General features: G+C 43.0%; 1 protein-coding gene across 3 annotated transcripts in view; it reads right to left on the bottom strand.

The window, feature by feature from the left end:
* Window positions 1–19,792, bottom strand: part of SSH2 (slingshot protein phosphatase 2) — a 343,919-nt gene extending 324,127 nt beyond the window's left edge. For all 3 annotated transcript variants that reach the window (XM_089683046.1, XM_089683047.1, XM_089683049.1), the window contains exon 1: window positions 19,493–19,792. In XM_089683046.1, the coding sequence (XP_089539172.1) occupies window positions 19,493–19,555 (63 nt within the window). In that variant the 5' untranslated portion in view covers window positions 19,556–19,792. The remainder of the gene's footprint in view (window positions 1–19,492) is intronic.
* Between the last annotated feature and the right edge of the window lie 3,991 nt (window positions 19,793–23,783).

The raw sequence follows: 23,783 nt of genomic DNA, 5'->3' as shown, positions 1-23,783 counted from the left end.
GACACAAAAGAAGCCTGAAAAACAATAGTAAGATGTTTTAAACAAAACTATAAAACACATCTAGTTTAGTTTTACTTTAACCTCCCTAGCGGTCCGATTATGTCAGTATTTCTGTGCTCAAAGCGGTACATTTTTTTGCATGGAAATATGAATATTTTTTATTGTAGGCCTGTAATATTTTGGTAATAACTCACTGAAATCTGTTCGAACAAGTCTAGTAAACATCCCGGGTATGATAAAATTTGAAACATGAAATCATAAATTATAATTTAATCATAAAAAATATAATAAATTTAATTCAATAATATAATCAAACCAAAAACACTGAAATTTGAAATATCGCGCCAAGTTCCCACATCACTGCAAAGTCGCAAAATCGTTTTTAGTGTCTGATGATGAATTTCCCCACAAATCATTATCACTCAATTCTGCAAGTAGTTCTAATTTACTATTGCTGTTCTCTAGCTGGTCTAAAACCGCTTTTGACCTAAAGGGACGCTTTTTGGACGCCATGGACATTTCTCAGTTTCCAGGCAGAAAGAAGGGTAAAAATGCAGGCAGGGCACAGGACAAAATGTATGTGAAATGCTTTGATACAGAAATGTTTTACTATATGATTTTAGTGTATTTAGTGAATGTCACTTTCACATTTTTGAATTTCCCGCCGTACCGTCCCGACATCGCAGGGAACAGAACCCGGAAGACAGATGCCGGCATCCTCCAGACATTTCCGGGGACACTGCAGGGGGGACATCGCGGAAGCGAAGGACAAGGTAAGTGCAGAAGAGATCCCGGAGCAACGCTGCATGGTATTCCCGAGTGTAGCTTGGGGTTACTGCTTGTGGTGCTGAAACTGTACCCCGAGCTACTATCGGGAATACCGCCAGGGGGGTTAAGGAAACAGGGAGATGCAGAAATAATAGTACTTGTTACTATAAAGGCAGTTGTCTCAAACAGAACTATTTAAAAAAAATGATAAAACCTATAGGAAACAGCTAGAAATTGATATTTTACTGGTTTTGAGAATAGTTTCCCCCCATATGTTTGTTTTTTAAATTTTGTTATGCCCCTTGCACATCCATTCAAATATTGATTGTAATCAGTACAGAGTGCTCTGCTGCATGGAATTTCCTGTTCGAAAGTGACAACGCTGACTGCGTTGTCACTATTACATCAACTGTGTCTGCAAGAGCTACAGCATGACACACCGACTTAGGGGAGAAGACGTGAACAATACTACTGTCTCTTCTGTTAGACAAGCCATTAGCTTATCCGATGGCCACAAGCCCGGTCCAACACTGCCCAATTTAGATAACATTTTGTACCCGTTTGTTGAATTAAATTTAATGAAAAGCGTCAATGGGCCATATACCCGGCTCAATTCTATCAATCTGTAGTTTATATGGATGCCCAAGACTCCATGCACACTAGCATTTGTTTAAGTTCCTAGAAGCTGTTATTAGCATTTTTTCTTCTTCTCCTAGATGCTAAATGGTGTTATTGTATGTGTCCATGCACACTAATTTAGGCTAGTAGTGTTTTTCAGGATTCAGCATTTTGGGAGCAGAAAAAAAAAAAAAGAATTTTTTTTTCTGTCAGAAAAACGCTCCCAAAAAAACTCTACAAAAAAAAAAAAAGAAGAAGGGGGAAGAAGGAAACGCTGACTCCTCCTAAACGCTACTAAAATGCTCCTAACAGCTTTTTTCCTACCTTTTTTTTCCCTTTCCATACACTATAAGAATGCATCTAAACTCTAATAAAATACTACTAAAAAAAAAAAAAAAAAAAAAAAAAAACACTATTAGGACCCTTTCACATGGGCATTCCATGGGCATTTTTTTTTACAGTTTTCAGCCATTTTTTTTTATTTTAAAAAAAGGAACAAAAATAGGGGTTTCTTTCATTCAAAAAAATGGATGCGGACATTAACAGATACTCATCCTATTTACATTCACTAGTCCGTAGAAATACATGGGTGTCAATTTTCATGGACAGATGAAAAAAAACGGACATACAGAACACCCATGTGAAAGGGGCCTTACAAGCATTTTAGTTTTAAAAATATATTACAAAAAAAAAAAAAATGCAAAATGTACATGGCCTGGGTTCACAATAATGAGGTGCGGAATTCGCACCGGTTTCTGTGCGAATTCCGCATATCACACTACACACCCAGTTCATGCGAACCACTGCGGGTGTGTAAGTTAAGGTAACAACACCCCAAAATCAATTTGCAAAATGCAGTGCGATGTGCAGAATCGGATCACATGGGTGTGAATACCCATGCGATCTGATTCTATTGCGGACCAAAAAAATGGTCCTGCATCTTTTTGGTGCAGATGCGATGCGATTTGAGCCGTACAAAATGTATGGCTCCAATTGCGCCGCACAGAATTCACATGTGATTTACACAGGAAGAAGCTGAACTGAAGCAGAAGCTGAACTCCAGGATACTATTACATTTTCCCCAATACTTTACTTTCCCCTCTGCAATAAAAAGGATTCATTTTTGTTTTAATCACTTACATTTATCTTGGGAAACATCTGATTTTGCGTCAGCATTAAAAAAGAAGGCAAAGATGTCTTGCCACAGGCATAAAAGATGAGGCAAGAACCAACATAATTTCCTATGCAAACACAAAACCTGCCAATTGCATGGATGGAGGAATAGACCTGGAATAGGCCAAGGACAGACCGGGAGTCTCCTCGTTGTCAAGTAATGCAGGCCATAGACGTTTATAGTCATTTATCGGACAAATCTTTGTCCGCACGAAAAATCGGCCGATATACACGCCGTTAGTGGGGCAATGCCGTAGGCCGTTTTTCGTGGATCTTCTCATTTCTTTTTATCGGTCATGCTGGAAAATCCACGAAAAATGACCGTTTTTCATACACATTGGTGGCAGCATCAGCAACGACCAATTTTTCGTTTATCAGCCGACAATTCGGATGGCCAGAGACCCAATATGCAACTGAATGGACATATGTCATAAAAGCAACATCCATTCCAATCTGCTCAGATTCAACAGAGGATCTGGTTTTGGATCACCTGCTCATTGGACTAGGCAATGCTAGAGTAAAAAGGGACCTTGGTGGTAAAAAAAAAAAAAAAAAAGAAGGGGTAAAAGTAACTGGATAAAAAGAAAGTGAAGGAAAGTGGTTCCCAGGGGCTGCCCGGAAGAAAAGTCGATGAGTTGGAGGATAGAGACCCCAAGGACTTAAAGTGGTTGCAAACCCATAATTATATATTTATCTGCAGTCTTCTCTTTTCCACTTCTATTCAAAGTGCTGAATTTATAAAGCTTGCCTGAGTTGTCAGTAAAAAAATGCAGTGGAAAGCTGAAACTACACTCTGCAGAGCTCAGAGAGCAGAGCTCTGAGAGCTGATTGGAGAGAACAGACCCCTCCATACAGCTCACAGGAACAGATCTGAAGATGTCAATCTGCTGAAGGACTTTCCCGTCACCTTTTTTCTTGGCATCAGGAAAACCAGGAAGGGATTCATGCTGACAGCAGAAGAATGCGGCAGCAGATAGAAATGACACAGTGCTCTGGATTGAGACAAGTACATACTATGAAGGGATATTTCTTGTTTGAGATTTACAACCACTTTAATATACATTGCACAACCTATAGTTAGAGTACGCACAAGGTGTGAGGAGTGAGTGGGGAATAATTAGGCCATGGTTGTCTCATCAAAAGAAATAAGTGCCATTTTGTATGGCAATCAATTTTTCATTGGGGGATACATCTTATAAGGCCTCATTCACACAGGACGTTTTAAAAACACTCCTCCTCTTGGCAGCAGTGTTTTGCCAGAAAAACCGCCTGACGCTTGCAAAAGGGTCTATTGCTTTTAAAAGCCTTTAGGTGCGTTTACAGGCGTCAAGCATTTGGGCGTTAATTCATTTCATTGGCCAGAATAATAATTTATCCTGGCCATTGAAATGAATTAAAGCTCAAGCGCTAAACACTGCTAGCATTAACAAACGTTTGGTCGCGTTTACATTTTCTGCCAAAACATGGCTGGTCCTGGACACACTAACAGCTCCTAAAAGCCCCTGCTACAAAAAGTTTCTAGAAATCTGTGTGCATGTATACATAGGATAATATGGAGGGGCGTTTGGAAGCTGTAAAAAAAAAAAAAAAAAAAAAAAGAAAAAGGAGGAAGAAAAGAGAATGACGCCGCACCTAAGAAGTGGCTGCAAAAATGCCCTGTGTGCATGAGACCAAAATTGTTTTACCCCATATATCTGGTGGATATTAAAGAAAAAAAAAAAGTTAATCATTTCTGTTGCTTAAACTTCTATTTTTATTATATACATTGATTTTGTATTATGCTAATCTCCATGTCCAAATATTAGAAATATACTATACAGAATATAAATAATATCAATGCAAGAATATGCAGACCAGGGACTATCAGAAAATACAAGGCTACATGTTGAGCAAGGCATAAATACATCAGTTGGAAAATGCATTAGCAAATCCCAGAGCTCTCATCTGAATTGCAGGTACAATCAGCCAACAATACAAACAATACAGAGACCAGTCATCAATGTGTACTACAAAAAGGTACATAGCAATAGTCTTCCAGGCTGAAAACACACATACAGCCACGCACGTCACTGAACTTTGCATGGAAACCAGCACAATCGCTAGAATAGTACACTTCAAAGAGGAAGCCTTGTGTAAACTAGCCGGTGATTACATTATCTACAAAGCAAAGCACAAAAAAAAAAAAAAAAAAGCTCATCAAGAGATATAATACAGCAAAGGGCAGAATATGAGAGCAGGAAGAAATCTTCACTTTTCTCCACTTGACCAATGCTAAACCATTTGGCAAAAGCCATTTCCCTTCAAACTGCAAATATTTACAGTAAGCCAACTTAATTAGGACATGCAACAACACAGATGAAGTAACAAAGCAAACCCCAGAAGGTTTTCATGAGAATACAAGCCTTTTTTTAAAGTGTTACTAAACCCTAGACCAGGGGTGGGCAAACTTTTTGACTTGAGGGCCGCAATGGATTCATATATTGGACCCGGGGGCCGGACCAAGAGTAGATGAATAATGTGTATGTGTCATCCATAGTAAGTATAGTAATATTCCCCCATAGTAAGCATAGTAATTAATCCCCCATATAGTAATTCATCCCCCATAGTAATTCATCCCCCATAGTGTAATCCATCCCCCATATTGTAATCCATCCCCCATATTAAGTCCCCAAGTCCCCCCTGTGTCAATTCACTTACCTTTGCTCCGTGCGTTCCTCTCGCCGTGTTCCCGCGCCGTTCCGGTGTAGCATGAAAATCTGTCTCCTATGAGGATCTGTCCCCCTCGACGTATCTGCGCATGTGCCAGTTTCAGGCATTAGCAGCCGATCGGCGATCTCCGGCACATGTGCAGATACGTCGAGAGGGACAGATCCTCATAGGAGACAGATTTTCATGCTACACTGGTCTTCAGGGCGGACTGTGAGAGGAGCCTAGCGGGAGCCTAGCTCCGCGGGCCGGATTAGTTTGCCCATTGCTGCCCTAGACCCTGCATTCACTATATCTGGTCTCCCACAGTAAACAGAACATGGAAGTGCAATTATTTTAGTAAATCTAAACTGCTAAATACCTTTTCTCATCAGCAGTTAGAGCAGTTTTGTGACTTCTATCAGTGTCCAGCAGAGCACCGGTTACAGCTTGTAGGAGTTTACTTTCCGCTCTAGGATGCAGGACCCCTGACATCTGTCTGGACAATGCTGAATGGCCCTGTGCTGATCACATGTACTGTCCCAAGAAAAACAAATGCTCTAGCAATAAACACCAAACTAAGCATGTGCAAAATGCCTACGGTTCAGTCTGTCTTATCAGGAGATAAAAGGCGGTAGCTTGAAAAAGGAGAGGAACAGAAGAAAGGATCAAAATTGCCTTTTTACACAATGCAGAGGATTAACGTCTTTGACTGGCTGGTGTGGATTGCTGCATATCAGGATGCTTTTTGCTATCAAAGCGTACCCCAATACGGAAGGGTGCAAATAAATGCCTGTCAGGCCCCTTTCACGCAGGTGGTCCAATCAGATGCGCCTGTCAGTTTTTCAGGTGGATCTGATAAATTGAGGTTACTTTCAGCTAAAATGCTCAGTAAATTCAAAGATATAGGTAGTGTAAAGCTGTATTAAATCCAAAAGCAAAAATGAAACATATTGCAGCTGACCAATCATTGGACGTGATGGCTGTATTCGTTTTATTTTTCTAGGCTTATTTCCTTCATTTTACCTGTTGATTCTTCCAGAATGTCTGCTAACAGACTTCATTTAGCCTGGGTTCACATTGGCATGAATTCCGCACCGCATCACAATTGCACCCAGTTCATGCAAACCGCCACGGTTGTGTATTTTTAGTTAACACTAAATCGGTTCACAAACCGCGGTGCGATGTGTAGAATCAAAACGCATGGGTGTGAATACCCATGCGATCCGATTCTAGTGCAGACACAAAAAAAAAAATAAAAAAAAGGGGGGTCCTGTACCTTTTTGGTGCAGATGCAATGCGATTTGAGCCATGCAAAATGTATGGCTCAAATCGCACAGATTTTGCATGTGATATGCACAGGAGCGCAGTGCAGTTCCTGTGCGAATCAAATGTGATATACCGCACTGCAGAAGTGTGAACCCAGGCTTAAATTGGTTGCAAACCCTGGCATATAGCACTGAAGTGACTGGTCTCAGGTAATACACAGATAAAAAAAGCCTCCTACATAAGTTGCACGCTTTTATTTGCTGTATTTTTTCTACATCCATTCAAAGAGCTGAATTTATAAAGCTTGTCTGAGCTGTCAGAAAAAAAATGCAGTGGAAAGCTGAAATTACAGTCTGCAACACTCTGCAGCACTCCCAGAGCCGACTGGAAAGAAGAGACCCAACCCTTCGACACAGCCCACAGGAACAGAGCTGAGGATGTCAATCTGCTAGAGGTCTCTCCCCTGCTATCTTTTTTTTCTTGATGTCAGGAAAACTTGTCAGAAGGGATTCATGCTGATAGCAGAGGAAGGAGGCAACAGACAAAAATGACAGTGCTCTGGATTGAGACAAGTACACACTACATCGGGATATACCTTGTTCAAATTTCAGGTCTGAGGTTTACAACCACTTTTTAAACATATTTAAAATTTTTAAAAGTCATCATACATCCCAAGAGTCTTCAGAAGGGGTTCTCTCACCTAAGCACACCCTCCTGTCTGCATGCCTGAGCTAAGGGCAGATGGATTCCATGAAGTAAAATGATTCATTAATCATCTGCCCTTACTCAAGATGGTAAAAACTAGGGGAAGTTTTTCAAAGTGATTTCTTAGCAAAATAAAGCATGGAGACATGGATGGATGGGAGGAGTTTGCTTTAAATATTAAAAATGAATTACATAATGTTTTTGGTTTGTGGTGCTCAGATGCAGTGTAGCTCCGCTTTAACCAATAGAGATGCTTTCAGAAGTTGGGGTAAAGTTGGACTTTAAAAACAGAACAGGCAAGATTAGCATGTAATGTCAAAAGCACACATTTCTAAATTTTTCCAGAGAACTACTTTAAAAAAAGGAAAGAAATAAAAACATCTCCTAAGCTCATGCTAAAAGAATCCCATCTATGCAGGAGCTGGCAGAAAAAAAATGCTTGCTTATTCTAAGCACTTGAATTAATGTCGGTGCATGTTTATATGCATTTACCTGCGGATGTGTGTAAATTATGCCAGTGGGCTCCTCTGTGAATACACGTTTGGGGCATTTTTTATTTTATTTTTTTTAAGTCCCTGAATGCTTCAATAAAAGTATGAATGTAAACACCACAATATGCAAGGAAACAGGATGATATCCACAGGCATTATGAGACATTACAATAGTGACAGACACAGGCATGACCCCCAGAGGAATGATGGGATTTGTAGTTTCAGCACAGCTGGAGGAGCCAAGATTGCCTAGCCCTGCCCTAGCATTAAACAGTATTTATTCCCTGCAGTGTAAGGGATGGGGGGGGGGGGGGTGTTATTACAACAGTATTTTTCTCATCCCACAGTTCAGTTTTAAAAGGCACCTAATGAGATATGCATTTATTTACATTTCCTAATGGGTATTTGATCAATAATATACGTCTGGAGACTGGCCAACCCTGACTGCTATCCTACAAAGAGCTCTAACCTTATGAAAGTGAAGGAAGTTAAAGAAGAGCTTGTTGATCCACTAAATATAACCTGATGGCACTTGTGTCCTCCCCTTGCAGTAAAATATCAGCTCATATGCAGGCCAGTGTGATACCCTGAACCGTGTGTCCGTGTCATACGTAAAACAAAATATTAAAAAATAAACATCTACAGTCAGGTCCATAAATATTGGGACATGGACACAATTCTAACATTTTTGGCTCTATACACCACCACAATGGATTTGAAATGAAACGAACAAGATGTGCTTTAACTGCAGACTGTCAGCTTTAATTTGAGGGTATTTACATCCAAATCAGGTGAACGGTGTAGGAATTACAACAGTTTGCACATGTGCCTCCCACTTGTTAAGGGACAAAAAGTAATGGGACAATTGGCTTCTCAGCTGTTCCATGGCCAGGTGTGTGTTATTCCCTCATTATCCCAATTACAATGAGCAGATAAAAAGGTCCAGAGTTCATTTCAAGTGTGCTATTTGCATTTGGAATCTGTTGCTGTCAACTCTCAAGATGAGATCCAAAGAGCTGTCACTATCAGTGAAGCAAGCCATCATTAGGCTGAAAAAACAAAACAAACCCATCAGAGAGATAGCAAAAACATTAGGCGTGGCCAAAACAACTGTTTGGAACATTCTTAAAAAGACGGAACGCGCCGGTGAGCTCAGCAACACCAAAAGACCCAGAAGACCACGGAAAACAACTGTGGTGGATGACCGAAGAATTCTTTCCCTGGTGAAGAAAACACCCTTCACAACAGTTGGCCAGATCAAGAACACTCTCCAGGAGGTAGGTGTATGTGTGTCAAAGTCAACAATCAAGAGAAGACTTCACCAGAGTGAATACAGAGGGTTCACCACAAGATGTAAACCATTGGTGAGCCTCAAAAACAGGAAGGCCAGATTAGAGTTTGCCAAACGACATCTAAAAAAGCCTTCACAGTTCTGGAACAACATCCTATGGACAGATGAGACCAAGATCAACTTGTACCAGAGTGATGGAAGAGAAGAGTATGGAGAAGGAAAGGAACTGCTCATGATCCTAAGCATACCACCTCATCAGTGAAGCTGCATGTTTTATGTATATACTTACTACGGAGGCTTCTGAGGTTTACCTTTCATGCTAGCTGCTCTTTGGTTCTTATCCAGCGCTCGTACATTTCTTCTGTCATTTATGGTGGTGGTAGTGTCATGGCGTGGGCATGTATGGCTGCCAATGGAACTGGTTCTCTTGTATTTATTGATGATGTGACTGCTGACAAAAGCAGCAGGATGAATTCTGAAGTGTTTCGGGCAATATTATCTGCTCATATTCAGCCAAATGCTTCAGAACTCATTGGATGCCGCTTCACAGTGCATATGGACAATGACCCAAAGCATACTGCAAAAGCAACCAAAGAGTTTTTTAAGGGAAAGAAGTGGAATGTTATGCAATGGCCAAGTCAATCACCTGACCTGAATCCGATTGAGCATGCATTTCACTTGCTGAAGACAAAACTGAAGGGAAAATGCCCCAAGAACAAGCAGGAACTGAAGACAGTTGCAGTAGAGGCCTGGCAGAGCATCACGAGGGATGAAACCCAGCGTCTGGTGATGTCTGTGCGTTCCAGACTTCAGGCTGTAATTGACTGCAAAGGATTTGCAACCAAGTATTAAAAAGTGAAAGTTCCCTTGGCATACTCATGTCCAGCACAGAGCTTTTGACCCTGCATTTGTCTGGATGAGGCAAAAAAGGAACTTACACCACTAGAGCATGAGGGAGAAGAGGCTGCAAGGTCCGATCTAGCAGTCTGCAGAAGCAGAGGTTAGGGGAAGCAAAAAAAGTGCTCTTGCAAATCCCCTGGATCTAAACAAAACAGTAAACCCTTGCAATGAGAATAAAAAAAAAAAAAAAACAGCATTCGAGCAGTACTTGCAGCCACTGGCTTCAGCACTGATCTGTATATTCTGATGGGGAATGGGGGGGGGGGGGGGGAGCCCCCACTACCAGAAAATAGCATGGCAGGTGAGATCTCTGCATTCACATTTCTTATGTGAATGTGGAGATCTGTCAGGTTTTTTTTTTGTCCAATCCCCTGGTTGAATGAAAACCAAAAAGACAGGATCAAACATCCTTTTTACACAATGCAGCTGATTACCCCCTTAGGTTCCACAGTGAGTATACAAGCATGCTTTACTGCATACACAGACTGATTTTACTGTTGTGGGTTTAGTAACACTTTAAGCAGAAGACAGCATATAAAACTGACAAGTCACAAGACTGTTCCAATGATCCCTGAAACAAATTTCTTGCACAGAAAATACAATGAAGGCTTTTAGAGGAAATCACCAGAAACTATTTTTATTCCCATACAGCATTACAACTGAAAAATAAGACATCACCCGCCATGCAGAGAATTGGCGCTATACCATCTTTTGGACAGAGCCTGGCAATATTACTCACATGAAGTCTCCAAATTTTATCTTAGAATGCCTTCAATCAAAAATGTAAAAACAAAGAGCTTGATTTACTAAAACTGGAGCGTGGAAAATCTGATGCAGTTCTGCATAGAACTAACCAGCTTCCAGGTTTTTTTGTCAAAGCTTAAAAGGAGAAGTATGACCAAAGCCATTTTGGCTATAATTTTCCTATGGATCACAGGAGTGAGCTTTGTTCTGCTCTCCTGTAGCCCGCTTACAACAGATAGTGGGCTTTATCATCACTCAGCCAATCCAAACTCGGGAAAGATCCTGACTTTACATTTGGGATCCACTCAGATGCCTGGACCTGCAGCCTCTTAATGTGCCGCTAAGAGTCTGAGCCAGCCGCTCCCACCACCTCCAGAGCCCGGTGGGGCAAAGCAGAGCCAGCAGACTGACAGTCACCTATTGCGATCAGTGGTGTTTGATTGCTCAGTTCTCAGGCATATGTGGGATGTTTGTTTTTTTCATTGAACTCAGTAGGGTGACTGAAAATAAATAAATGAATAAAAACAGAGAGATGTCCATACGAACATAAGCCATGTTAGTGCGGTGATCCCCCTGGCTGTGCTACTGTATTTTGACAGGTGGACTACCCCCCCGCCAGTACACACTGATCAGTGTTGGCATGACTAGACGCCGGTTAGATGCTGGATATCCAGCATGCCCGTTCGACAAAAGCAGGTAATAAGACCAGCTTCTGTAGGACAGATGGCTATACTTACAGGCCGAATGTTGTGTGGTTCCTGCCGAACGTTTACGCCCGATTTTCGGCCCGTGTGTACTCAGCTTTAGAGGCAGAGTGGGACAGCAGTAGCTGGGCAAGTAGGATTTTTTTTTCCCGTTCTAATCCGAAACTTCTCTTTTAATTAAAGAAGCCGATTGGCTACCATGCACAGCTGCACCAGACTTTGCACTATCCAGTTTTACCCTAGGTTCACATCTGTGCGGGTGGTGCCGCCGCGGACCCGCACGAAAATCTGTGCAGCCGCACCACCCACACAGAGAAATGCGGACCCGCGGGCGGGTGCTATTAGTTCTAATGGAACGCCAGGCGCACTGGGAAACGCAACCGTACTGGGGACCAAGGTTCCCATGCGGGCTGCGTTTTCCAAAGAAGTTCAGGGACTACTTCCCTGCGTGTCATGGGCACGGGAATCCATTCAAATAATTCAATGAATGGGCCCGCACATATGTGAACCGGGGGTAAGTAAATCTCCCCCACAGAGTCATAATTTGAGGGGACCGACAACAAAAAATGATCATGTGACAATCTCACCCCATATATGCAACAAACCATTGCATCAGGAGACCGGTATCTACTCAAAGAGACATAATGGCTTTGAAACTGTCATCCAATTCGCCATCCTACGCTTTTTTTTTTTTTTTTTTTTTTTTTAAACATTTTAGTTCATACAGACATTGTCAGAGGTGGCGATTTGTGAAAAGCAATAAGTACAATAATCAGTGTACACACTACATTAAGGAAAGGGGAAACTATGGTGTAAACCATACAGAAATAGTTACACAATGGCTGCATAAGCACAATGAGAAGCCTTCCACCGGATACCGAATAGCATGAGTAAACAAAGAATGTCATGGCTGTCCTGCTCTAATGATACATCAGAAGAGAAAATAGAAAAGCCAACACTGGATGTTACTGTGCCACAGACGTCAATGTGAAATTGTCTGACATGTGTTGCGTGCATGTGTCAAGGGAATAGGAGAGACCGGAGTAGTCAGGTATGATCACATACATATACATATGGCTACAGGTCAATTTTGTGACTTCTCATTATAGGGCATTTCATTTTACTTTTTTTTTTTTATATTTAACTGTACATTTGATTGCCGCAGGTCATGGAATGCCCTATTACTAAAAATGAGCGAAAGGAGTGTCTAGTGCAGGTCAGAAATCAGAAAAAAGACTGATTAGCTACTAGAGGGTGGCAATGACAGTTCCTCTGTTGGATATTTGCAGTGAAGAGGTCCTGAGTGCACTTCACTCTGAAAGCCAACAGCGATACAACTGAATTCTGATAGAAAACAAGGTCACCATGCTTACGGTGTCTGCGCACCCTTAGGGACACTATGGCTGAAGGACATTTTAAGGCCTCTTTTACATGTGCATTTGGGGCAAACTACATTCCTGCAGGAGACGCAGAGGGTTCCCTGTGAGCAGCTGCCAGTGAAAAGCACCATTCAAAGCAATGAGAGGCTGATAGCGCCAGCGGGCATTTGGAGCTGTTCATGTAATCAGACAAGCAGAGATCACCTGTGGATTATCATTCCTGGACACAAACCTCCCCATCCATAGGTAATCACTGCATGTCTTTCGGCTGCTGTCTCACACAGGAAATCATTGGTCTATGTACAGCACAGTGATGATGTCACTGCTACTTTTACAATATTATATCTCGGTTTGTAAAGGAATTTATATATTTTGTGGCTATTAAGGAATATACTTTGTTGTATAAAACTCAAAACAAAAAAAAATAGAATACATTGCAGCTTACCAATCATTAGATGTGGTGGATGCATCAGTGTTCTTTTTCTAGGCATTTTCCCCTCTGTTTTCACCTGGTGATCTGGCCAGGAACACGCCTCCTGTATTTGAGTGCCTCAACTTTGGATGAAGAAGCACAGGGAGTACCCTTGGACAGCAGTCTGGGAGGAGGGTAGAGATAGATGCACTAGCAGATTTAAATACACCAAGAAATGTAAGCCAAACTTAAGCTCACGCTTTATAAGCAATTACGGCAACAGTTTTTTTTTTCTTTTTGGATAAAGGTTTTACATACATAAATAAATAAAAGCTGATCATTGTAAGCAACCCTGTCAGTGGCAGATAGTTTGTCTCATCCCTGCACCTGCAAGAAAGCTTGTTCTTTTGAGAAACAGACTTACTGTCCAGATCACCAGATGGATATAGAAGAAAAAGCCTAACAATGAAAACTAATACAGTAAACACACTTAAGAATTGGTAAGCTGCAATATAATAAAATGTTTGCTTTTGGGTTTAATACTCCTTTAAAAACAGACGGTCTCTCAAAAGTGAAAGTAGCGCTTATCCTCTTCCACACCACCGCTCTTAGCACTTTCAAATTTTTTTTTTTTTTTTTACAAGGATCCAATACCTTTGACAGGTATCCACTTCATTTCTTGCCTAGGCGAGAATGCTGTCATGCATCCTGCAAGCTGCAGGACTAGTCTCACCGCACTGTGCCATCCTGTGCAAACGCAGCAGGGGACCAGATGTAATTAAACAGGAAGTCATATTCGGCTCCCAAATCCAAAATGGCAGCACTGGGTACCCGCAGCAGTGAGAAGAATCGGCTACGGGAAGACAGCACTGGACTCCAAGGACTGGCAAGTACCAGATTTTTTTTAAAAGTCAGCAGCTATAGTATTTGTAGCTGCTGACTATTAATATTCTAAATAAAAAATAAATCAAATTAGTAAACTTCCTCTTTTTGTAACTGGAATTCAGCTTTAAGAATCCTCGCAGAACAGACATTGCTTTGTCAACCAGACTGGACAGAAGATCCTTCTTGTTGGTACCCAGCTGGACTTTTTTTTTCTGCCACGTAAAAATTAGTCATTTTGTCAAGTTCTTTCTAAACAGCAACAAATATGTCAAGACAGGAAGCTGGCTTATGAATTTTATATATGTATTATAAATTCTTTGGTTGTCGACCTTTTTGAATAATGCAGTGTCATATAAAAGCAAATCAAGTGCACAGAAACAGTTAAAAATGAGCTTATTTTCAAGTAAATATGCTTAGATTTGAAACAAAAATTATAAAGCTGGCGATAGAGCAGAATTTCGATGTGTATGGCTGTCCCCCCTTGATAGCGGTCGAATACACAATCAAAAAGGAGAATGTTGGAAATCTATTCTCAATCAGGGGCTGCAACCACTGATCGATGTAACCTGACAATATCCCAGTAGGGGGTGGGGGTTGTAAAATTCCTCAGTCTAACTTGTTTGTGTGGAAGGGGGAACCCTTTATTTTTTTTTCCCCCCCCATTCAGTTCACTAGCCTAACAAATAAAATTAAAAAAATGAACTGTCTATGGCTTTCCTTCAGCATCACTGTAAGGCAAGCTTAGCAAGCATAGATCAATTTTCCCTCTCTCTCTCTCCAGCACAGGTTGAAGGAAAGAAAAATCGCTCAATTCCCCCATTAACACATTCAGTGTTGATAGGGAAATCCCTCCCACAGCAAAGCGGTGTTTTACTGGCTAGGTTGGTGGGGGATAGTGGGTGCGGGCAGTAATTGTATGCTCAAAATTTGACAGGCTGGTTGGTCCATTGATTGACTTGGGTACAATCAGCCTGCCCAAAGATGGATCGAATCTAGGCTGGTGCCTTCTTAACTGACTGAGATTCGATCCATTTATGGCTGGCTTAAGTAAATGTTACAGAAAATGAGAAAGCAATAAAGCCAGAGAGTTTAACACAAACAACTGACAGGCGTCTCCCAAGAGGTTCTATAGCAGTTCAAGGTCCTTCAGCAGTCCTCACAGCTGACAAGCAACCTGTTCCCAAATGATTTCTTTGCATATCTGTCATCCTGATTCCATTCATAGTGGAAACAGAGCTTGCATTAGCTTTTCTCGTCTCCAACCCAACTGCGATATCTTAAACTGAATGTTGTTATTTAAAGTTAAAGAAGAGCTCTGCCTAAACATAGAACACAAAGCAAAAAAAGGCAGATCAGTTTTTATCATTCCAACTTCACAGTTCCATGGCTTCCATACAGCCAACTGGAGTGAATTTCTGGATCCACCTCACATGTAGACTGTCCAAGGCTTAGAATAGTTGAAGGAAAGCTATACCTAGGGACTAATTGGTGACCACACTCACTTCGATTTTACTATCCAACTGATGTGTGATTTGATCAAAACATTTGAATTTGCAAACAAATGAATAGTTGGAACTTCACTTCCAACTAATCGATTTAGTAATCACGGTTCTGTTTGCATTGATCAGCAGCACTCAGATACTTTGTTCATGAATACAACTGTATTTCAATCGATCAAACTGTGAAATCACATGGTGGAAATAGAGATGCAAACAATAAATCAGATTACATGGTGTAAACAGAGATGCGATGAATCGACTGTATTTAAATTATTGATTAAAAACAACTTACAGGTGTGTGGCATTTCAACTGAATGGGTTGTCCACTACGAGAAAAAAATTTTTCCGAAGAGATCAGAGAGAAAAATTTTCGAAGTGTGTATGCTCACAGTCAGGCTCCTTTCATGGCCATTTTATCAGTACGTTTTAACCCGTGATGAGTTGGATCAAAGACAGACTGTAATGTATCACTATGGACAGCGAGATGTAAACAATAGTGTGCAGTATACATCCAGGTCCATTGAGGCTGGTCAGACTGAACGCAATAAGCTTTTGCGAACCTAAATTTAACAGATATAAACCAATGCACCTCTGGTCACCCATAGAGATGAGATGGGTCCATCAAAAGATGAAAATAAAAATTTACAACACGGATGTCACAAATGTACATCTGTTTTGATCAAAAGAGAAAACAGAGGCACCCATGTCTAAGGAGCCTTGGAACATGGGGATAGTAGCAATACCTCCTATATTGTAAGCTCGAAAGAGCAGGGCCCTCAATCCCCTCATGTTTTTCATTGTATTGTTCTGTCCCCCTTTGTAATGTACAGCGCTGAGCGAACCATTGGCGCTTTATAAATACTGTATAATAATAATACAACTGTGTGTCACCAAAGCATGCTTCAGTTCTACTCAACGCTGTTAAAAAATAAAAGTCAGCAGCTAAAAAAACTGTAGCTGCTGACTTCTAAAAAACAGCCACTTACCTGTCCCGTGGTGTGGCCAACGCAGCCCATTTCACTGGCCATCCTGTATTTCAGGAGGCTGGCATCTTCAGTGTGGGCACCCGGTTATGACAGCCCACTGCGCATGTGCGAGTAGCGATGCGCTTCACGAAAGGTCCTGTAGTCTTCCGGGACCTGTCACGTGTCCCAAAAGACTAGAGGGAAGGAGGGAGGACACCTTCTGCTTCCGATGGCCTAGGCCAGTGATGGCGAGCCCGTGGCACGCGTGGCACAGCCGGCACGCCGAGCCTTATCTGTGGGCACGCCAGGAGAATACCGTATTTTTCGCTCCATAAGACGCACTTTTTTTCCCCCAAAAAAGGGGGGAAAATGTCAGTGCGTCTTATGGAGCGAATATAGAGCGGCCGGTCCGGTATTTCCACCGCCGCCGTGTCAGAATACCGGGCCGGCCACTCAGCTCTGCAGTGGGACCGTACCTGTCCCTCTATCCAGCGGCGCGCTGTCTTCCCGGCTTCTGTAGTGTGCGTGACAGCTGGGTCCCAAGTGCGCATGCGCAAGAAGCAGTGCTCTTTGTGAATGGTAAGGCGGTACCTGGGACACATGACAGATCCCAGAACCCGCCGGACCAATCACAAAGCGCAGCGCTTCTCGCGCATGCGCACTGGGCATCCGGCTGTCCGACGAGCGCCCACACTACAGAAGCCGGGAAGACAGCGCGCGGCTGGATAAAGGAACAGGTAAGATAAAAAAAAAAAACTCTGCGGAAGTAAGAGCGGGTACCTGTCAAATTCAGGTACCCGCTCCCCCTCCCTCCCCAAAGGTCAGCAGTCATCCCTGTACTGTGTCCGCAGTCTCTGGTCATCCCTGTACTGTGTCCGCAGTCTCTGGTCATCCCTGTACTGTGTCCGCAGTCTCTGGTCATCCCTGTACTGTGTCCGCAGTCTCTGGTCATCCCTGTACTGTTAATTAGTTTGCACTACTGTACGAGTTGTTTTTTCTAAACCAAAAGCTCGATATTCAGGTTTCATTGCAGTGTTGGCACTTTGAAAGAAATAAGTTGGTTTTGGGTTGCAGTTTGGGCACTCGGGCTCAAAAAGGTTCGCCATCACTGGCCTAGGCGATCAGACTGGAAGTGGGAGCAGGTACCTGTCAAATTCAGGTACCCATTTCTCTTCCCCCCCCTCGATCCCAACTCGCGCGCTTCCACAGACAGCGTGGCTTGATCACTCCCTTGTCACAGAGTTTGATTGATAGCAGCAGGAGCCAATGGCTCCTGCCTCTCTGTCCAGTGAGGGGACAAGAGAGCAGAGGGAGCTGCTGCTGCTGCTCTGTGAAACAGTGCTGAATTGAGATTGGACACAGAAGGTTTTCTTACCTTAATGCTGAAAACGTATTAATGTAGACAACCTTCTGCCTTTACAACCATTTATAAGCCTCACAAACAGGCCAGTTGTCCAGTGCATGTAAACAGGCCGGCGTCACCAAACTGTCTATCACTCAAACATCCCAGCGGGCCAATATCAGTGAAAAACGGTACAGAGGAGGGATTCCCAGAGAAACCAGTATATACATATGTATTTCCAGACACACCAGTATACGGTTGTGTTCGAACACAGTCACTGTGTACATCGCACCCCTCTGTAGTATCTTGACTCCATGTCACATACCTGGTTTAATGTGTGGTGGTCTCCCTCAATCCAGATAGTTATATTTTCCTTCACTAGAACCTACAGGAGATGCAATCTCTGAAAATTACCCATTGTAATCCACACACACTGCCACCTTAAACACATGGCGGACATAATGGGCGAGAAATCTTAGCCAGGACAAATAGGAGCACCAGCATTCACATCCACCTAGGTCTACCTCCATTAGGGAGATTGTGTGTATATATATATATATATACACATATATACACACACATATATACATACACACACACACACACACACACACACACATATACACACACACACTCTCCCAGATTTATGATTATTTGTAACTCCATAGTCACCCCAGGTTCTACCTGTCCTTGACCAGGGCCAGGCAATAAACCTCGCTGCTTTACAACATGTCATAGCATACAGGGCCGTCGCCCCAGTACACAGAGTCAGGTCTAACATATACAAGGCTGTACCCCTAGGGTGCACATAGACAAACCCTGGCATAAAAGGCTGTACCCCCAGAGTACACAGAGACATGCCCTAATAAACAAGGCTGTACCCCTGGAACACAGTGACAGGCCCGAATACACACAAGGTTGTACCCCTGGGGAATGCAGAAACACCATGGGCATAGAAGGCTGTACCCCCAGGAGTACACAGAGAGACCCCAACATAGAAGGCTGTACCCCTGAGGTACAAAGTGAAAGGCCCTGACATACAGGTCTGTACCCCTGGGGTACACAGTGACAGGCCCTGACATAGAAGGCTGTACCTCTGGGGTACACAATGACAGGTCTTGACATAGAAGGCTGTACCCCTGGAGTACACAGTGACAGGCCCTAATACACACAAGGTTGTACCCTTGGGGTACGCAGAGCCAGACCATGGGCATAGAAGGCTGTACCCCCAGAGTACAGAGACAGACCCTAATATAGAAGGCTGTAGACCTGGGGTACACAGAGACAGGCTTTGACATTGAAGGTTGTACCCCTGGGGTACACAGAGACAGGCCCTGACATAGAAGGCAGTACTCCAGGGGTACACAGAGACAGGCCCTGACATAGAAGGCAGTACTCCAGGGGTACACAGAGACAGGCCCTGACATAGAAGGCAGTACTCCAGGGGTACACAGAGACAGGCCCTGACATAGAAGGCAGTACTCCGGGGGTACACAGAGACAGTCCCCTGTACATAGAAGGGAGAAGCCAAGGATGGATGGCGAGCAGACAGTAGCAGCGGCCGCACATGCGCAGAGAGGCGCCGGTGGCCAGGCAGGAAGAGCTGGCAGTAGCAGACAATGGGAAGGAAGATTGGGGACCATCATCATCCTCATCACTCACCGACACACAGGGGCTGGAGGTGGTGCTGGGGGTGGGGGATCGCTGCACCGTAACAAGAGCCATCTAGTAGCCGGAGGAGCTCCACCGCCGGGCTGTCATTCTTATCCCGGGGAAGAATGGAGAGAGCCCGGGCTTCCCGATCCTGCCACAGCTGAAGGAGAATGCTGCTTATGCGACGACTTGTCCTGGTGTACCGGGCAGATGACAGTCCGATCACCGAGCCCGCCACCGCCGCCGCCGCTGCGATCCGCACTGAGAGGAGCGGCGGCAGCTGTACCAACACTGTGTGTGTATGTGTATATGGGAGAAGGGAGCATGCGCAGACTGCCAGCCGTCACTTAGCCACACCCACTGCACCCTGTCAGTGCCAGAGAGCACGCAGCTTGTATGGGATGTGTCCTGACTTCCCTGATCGTGTCACCACCCTCACCTGTAGGATCAGTCATACCTGGATTTAATATGATTGATCCCTGATATCGGTGAAACTGTCATACAGGATTGCTGGGCCAAGTGAAGTCCTCTGCCAGGGGACATCCAGTAATTGATGAATGAAATGTACAAACATAGAGGAGTCATGGCAGACAAGGCCAAGTGTTCCATAGAGGCTCCCACTTGTTCCTTATTTCATTGGCCGAAATGTTCATTTATGCTGCTGTCAGTCATTCAAATCCTGTGAGCAGAGAGGGAGCAGGGCTGAGTTGCGCTGTGTGTGTCAATAAACACACACAGCCTGGCTCAGGAGCGAGCCTCCTATGGTGGCACACCGGGAAGAGGAGGAACAGAGAGCCCCGGAGGGGGACCCTAGAAGAGGAGGCTCTGGGCCTCTGTGTGCAAAACCAGGTGATATACAGAACTGACCATCAATCTCTAAGAGTCCATTCACACTTATGCCACTTTTGGGTCCAAAGTTGCCTGACAGATTGCATCCCGTGTTTCCCAATGTGTACCATTCAAATCTGTGCAACACAGTGACTTGAAAGTAGTTCCTGCACTACTTTGGTATGACTTTTGATGTGACCAGGGGCGGGACTGACCATTTGGAAGCTCAGGCACTGCCCAAGGGCCCGGGGTCAGTAAGGGGCCCCATGAGATGCCCCTGGTACCTTTTTCATAGGCTTTTTTGAGTTTGAGCAAGGACACAGGGGTCCCATGATCCCCTATTGCCCCAGGAGTTGTCAGTCCACCCCTGGATGTGACTATAGTTCAGTGAATGTAAAGTCAGATCAAAGTCGCACCATAAGTCGCATCAAGGTCATGCAGCAAACTGGGAATCGCACAACTTTGGAGACGCTAATGTGAATGGAGCCTAATGCTGGCTATACACAGTTCGAAAATCGTTAGAGAAAAAAATCTATATATAAGGATCTGTCATACATGCGATAACACCATCATTGTATCAATATTTGCCCCCCAATTATTCACATTTTATCGATCAATAACTACATCAATGGTAAATGTTTTATCGATCAATTACACTTACAGGGTTACATTTTAACTCGCACATGCACTGTAGATTTTTTCGAACTGTTTTCAATCGATTCTACTACTAATGTTTAGAAATCGATCGTTTAGGTTAAAAACAAACAGACAATATGCTCCTTTTTTGCCATAAAACTTTGCATTTTGATCATCTAAATTAGCCCACTAACATTTTGAAGGTCAAACGATTGAGCAGTATGAACGCTTTTTCAAACGATTTTCTAGCTGTATATGGCCAGCTTAACAGCAACTCTGTGGAATTTTTTATCACTCCTTTATTCAGAAATTCTGTTGCAAGATACTTCAAGTAAAATGATAGGCAAAACTTTTTTTTTCATTTTGGGTAGAGCAAGAGAGGGTTATAACCCCAGTCAGTTTATTTTTGGCCATCTTTGTCTCATTGGGGAGATTTCCCTTCACTTCTTGTCCCATAGTCAAACAGGAAGTTAGAATATCTCTGCAAATTAACCACTTGCCCTCCAGAGGATTTACCCCCCTTCCTGACCAGGCCATTTGTTGCGATACGGGGCTGCGTTACTTTAACTGACAATTGTGTGGTCACGCAATACTGCACCCAAATTAACTTTACGTCCTTTTTTTCCCCACAAATAGAATTTTCTTTCGGTGGTATTTGACCGCCTCTGCGTTTTTAAATTTTTGCGCTATAAACAAAAAAAAGACCAACAATTTTGACAAAAAAAAATATATTTTTTATGTTTTGCTATTAAACATGTCCAGTAAAAAAATTACAAAAATAAAATTTCCTCATAAATTTAGGCCAAAATGTATTCTGCGACATGTCTTTGCTCAAAAAAATCCCAATACATGTAAATTAATTGGTTAACATGAAACTTATAGCGGTTACAAATGGTGGTATAGATACTGGGATTTTTTTTTTCTTACTAGTAATGGCGGCAATCAGCAACTTATAGCGGGACTGTGGCAGACATTCTGACACTGGGGGGAACTGACTTGGTGTCACTGACATCCCCAGTGACACCAATACAGTAATCAGTGCTAATAAAAAGCACTGACACTGTACTAATAGCACTGGGTAGGAATGAGTTAACATGTGGGGCGATCAAAGGGTTAACTATGTGCTGTTTTGCTGTGTGTGCGTTTCACTGTAAGCACACTACTTTGTATGGTTCTGCTATGCAGCGGTGTGCAGGAGCTGACAGGAGAAATCTGTATTATGTACATACAGGTCTCTCCCCTGTCGGAAATCCTCGGAGATCCTTGGGTGCCGGTGGAGAATCAACGGCTGGGACCCGGTGATTGACAGTTGAGGCCGCAAATGGCAGCGTGGGTAGGGCGCTCACACGCCCTCTACCTGGAACTGCAAAATCACGTATATATACGTGATTTTGCGCACCTGTGCCGCCCTGTAGCAGTATTTCTGCTATAGGATGGTGCAGAAGCAGTTAAGGGAATTCCTTGGGAACCCCCAGGTCACCAGAACCAGTGTCCACACTGGAAGATTTTTCCTCTATTACTTTTCGGGGGACAACCCAAAATTTAGGATTTTCTTTACTTTCACTTTTGATGATAATGGTAAACAGGACAAATAGAAAGGGAGAATCTCCCCAATGGGGGCACAGACAGCAATAAAACCTGACAGGGCTTCTAATCTCCACTCTATCCAAAAATAAAAACCAGTTTTGCCTTTAGTTACTGTACCATAAATGTAAGATTTGGGTAGTTGAGATGTGATCTGTAGAAGTATATAATTGTGGATATAGTTTAATCCTGTGGTATTAGAGATACAGCATTCCTTAATCAGTCATAGACATGTGTTTTTAATTAGCATTTGAAAGGACAGAGCAAGCTTCTAGGCTAGAGTTGGCACCTAGATGCCAATAAAACATTCTCACCTATGTAGCCAGAGTTTGCCACCTTCTTGAACCTGAAAGAAGAATCCCAGTCATTTTGACTACAAGAGTCGGCAGGAGATTGGAAGAAGGCTCCAAAATGTCTGCCAGCTTTGAATTATACCAATAGATCAGAAGAATCCATTTAATCTCTCATAAAAGCTAAAATATTAGTTTCAGAGAGATAGAAATACGTCCTTCAGATTGGACACACTTTAGGCTACATTTACATGAAAACTGTAATGTCTGCCTTCATTTTGTAAAGCGCTGCGCAAACTGTTGGCGCTATATAAATCCTGTATAATAATAATAATTTGTAGTCTCTGTAGAATCCCAGAGAAACACATAAAACGGTTATATGGCGTCTGATTGTGACAGCTGAACAATGACTGGTACTGTCACAATTGGACTGATGCACTGGTGTCGGAAATCCTATTGCTGACCCAGTGATCCAAACCGCTCCTTGCCCATTTGAGATTGGGCACTTCAGAACACAGAACATCTTGTGGGCTTGTACAGGAACACCCCCCAGGGTTTATTGGCCATGGGCTAAAGTCCATCCCACATCCATATTTAAATAAATATAGGACCCTGAGATATGGACGGTGTGATTTGTACGGAGGCGGTTCCTCTGACTGTTGAATCTCAGACTTTCTTTGACTTGCTCCAGTCGCAGGATGCATCTTGGTAAAAGTTTTATATCTGTTTTTATTCCCTTTTTATTTCATAGTGAATAGCCAATTGTGTGTCTTTTTGTATTTTCTGTAACTGTTTTTTCTTTGTACATATTTTATGCACTGCCCACTTTCAGTGATGGACTTCTGGTGCGCGGTGACGTCATTTCCGGCGTGGGCGCCATCTTGGTACACCAGGATACCCATGCAGTACACCCATTACATGAGGAAAGGCTGATTGTTCCTAGATCTACATGTGAGTGGGCA

Source organism: Staurois parvus, unplaced genomic scaffold (genome assembly GCF_062004578.1).
Source record: "Staurois parvus isolate SC_StPar_1 unplaced genomic scaffold, SC_StPar_1.0 ptg000299l, whole genome shotgun sequence".
Taxonomy (NCBI): Eukaryota; Metazoa; Chordata; class Amphibia; order Anura; family Ranidae; genus Staurois; species Staurois parvus.
This window is presented reverse-complemented; position numbering and strand designations above follow the sequence as displayed.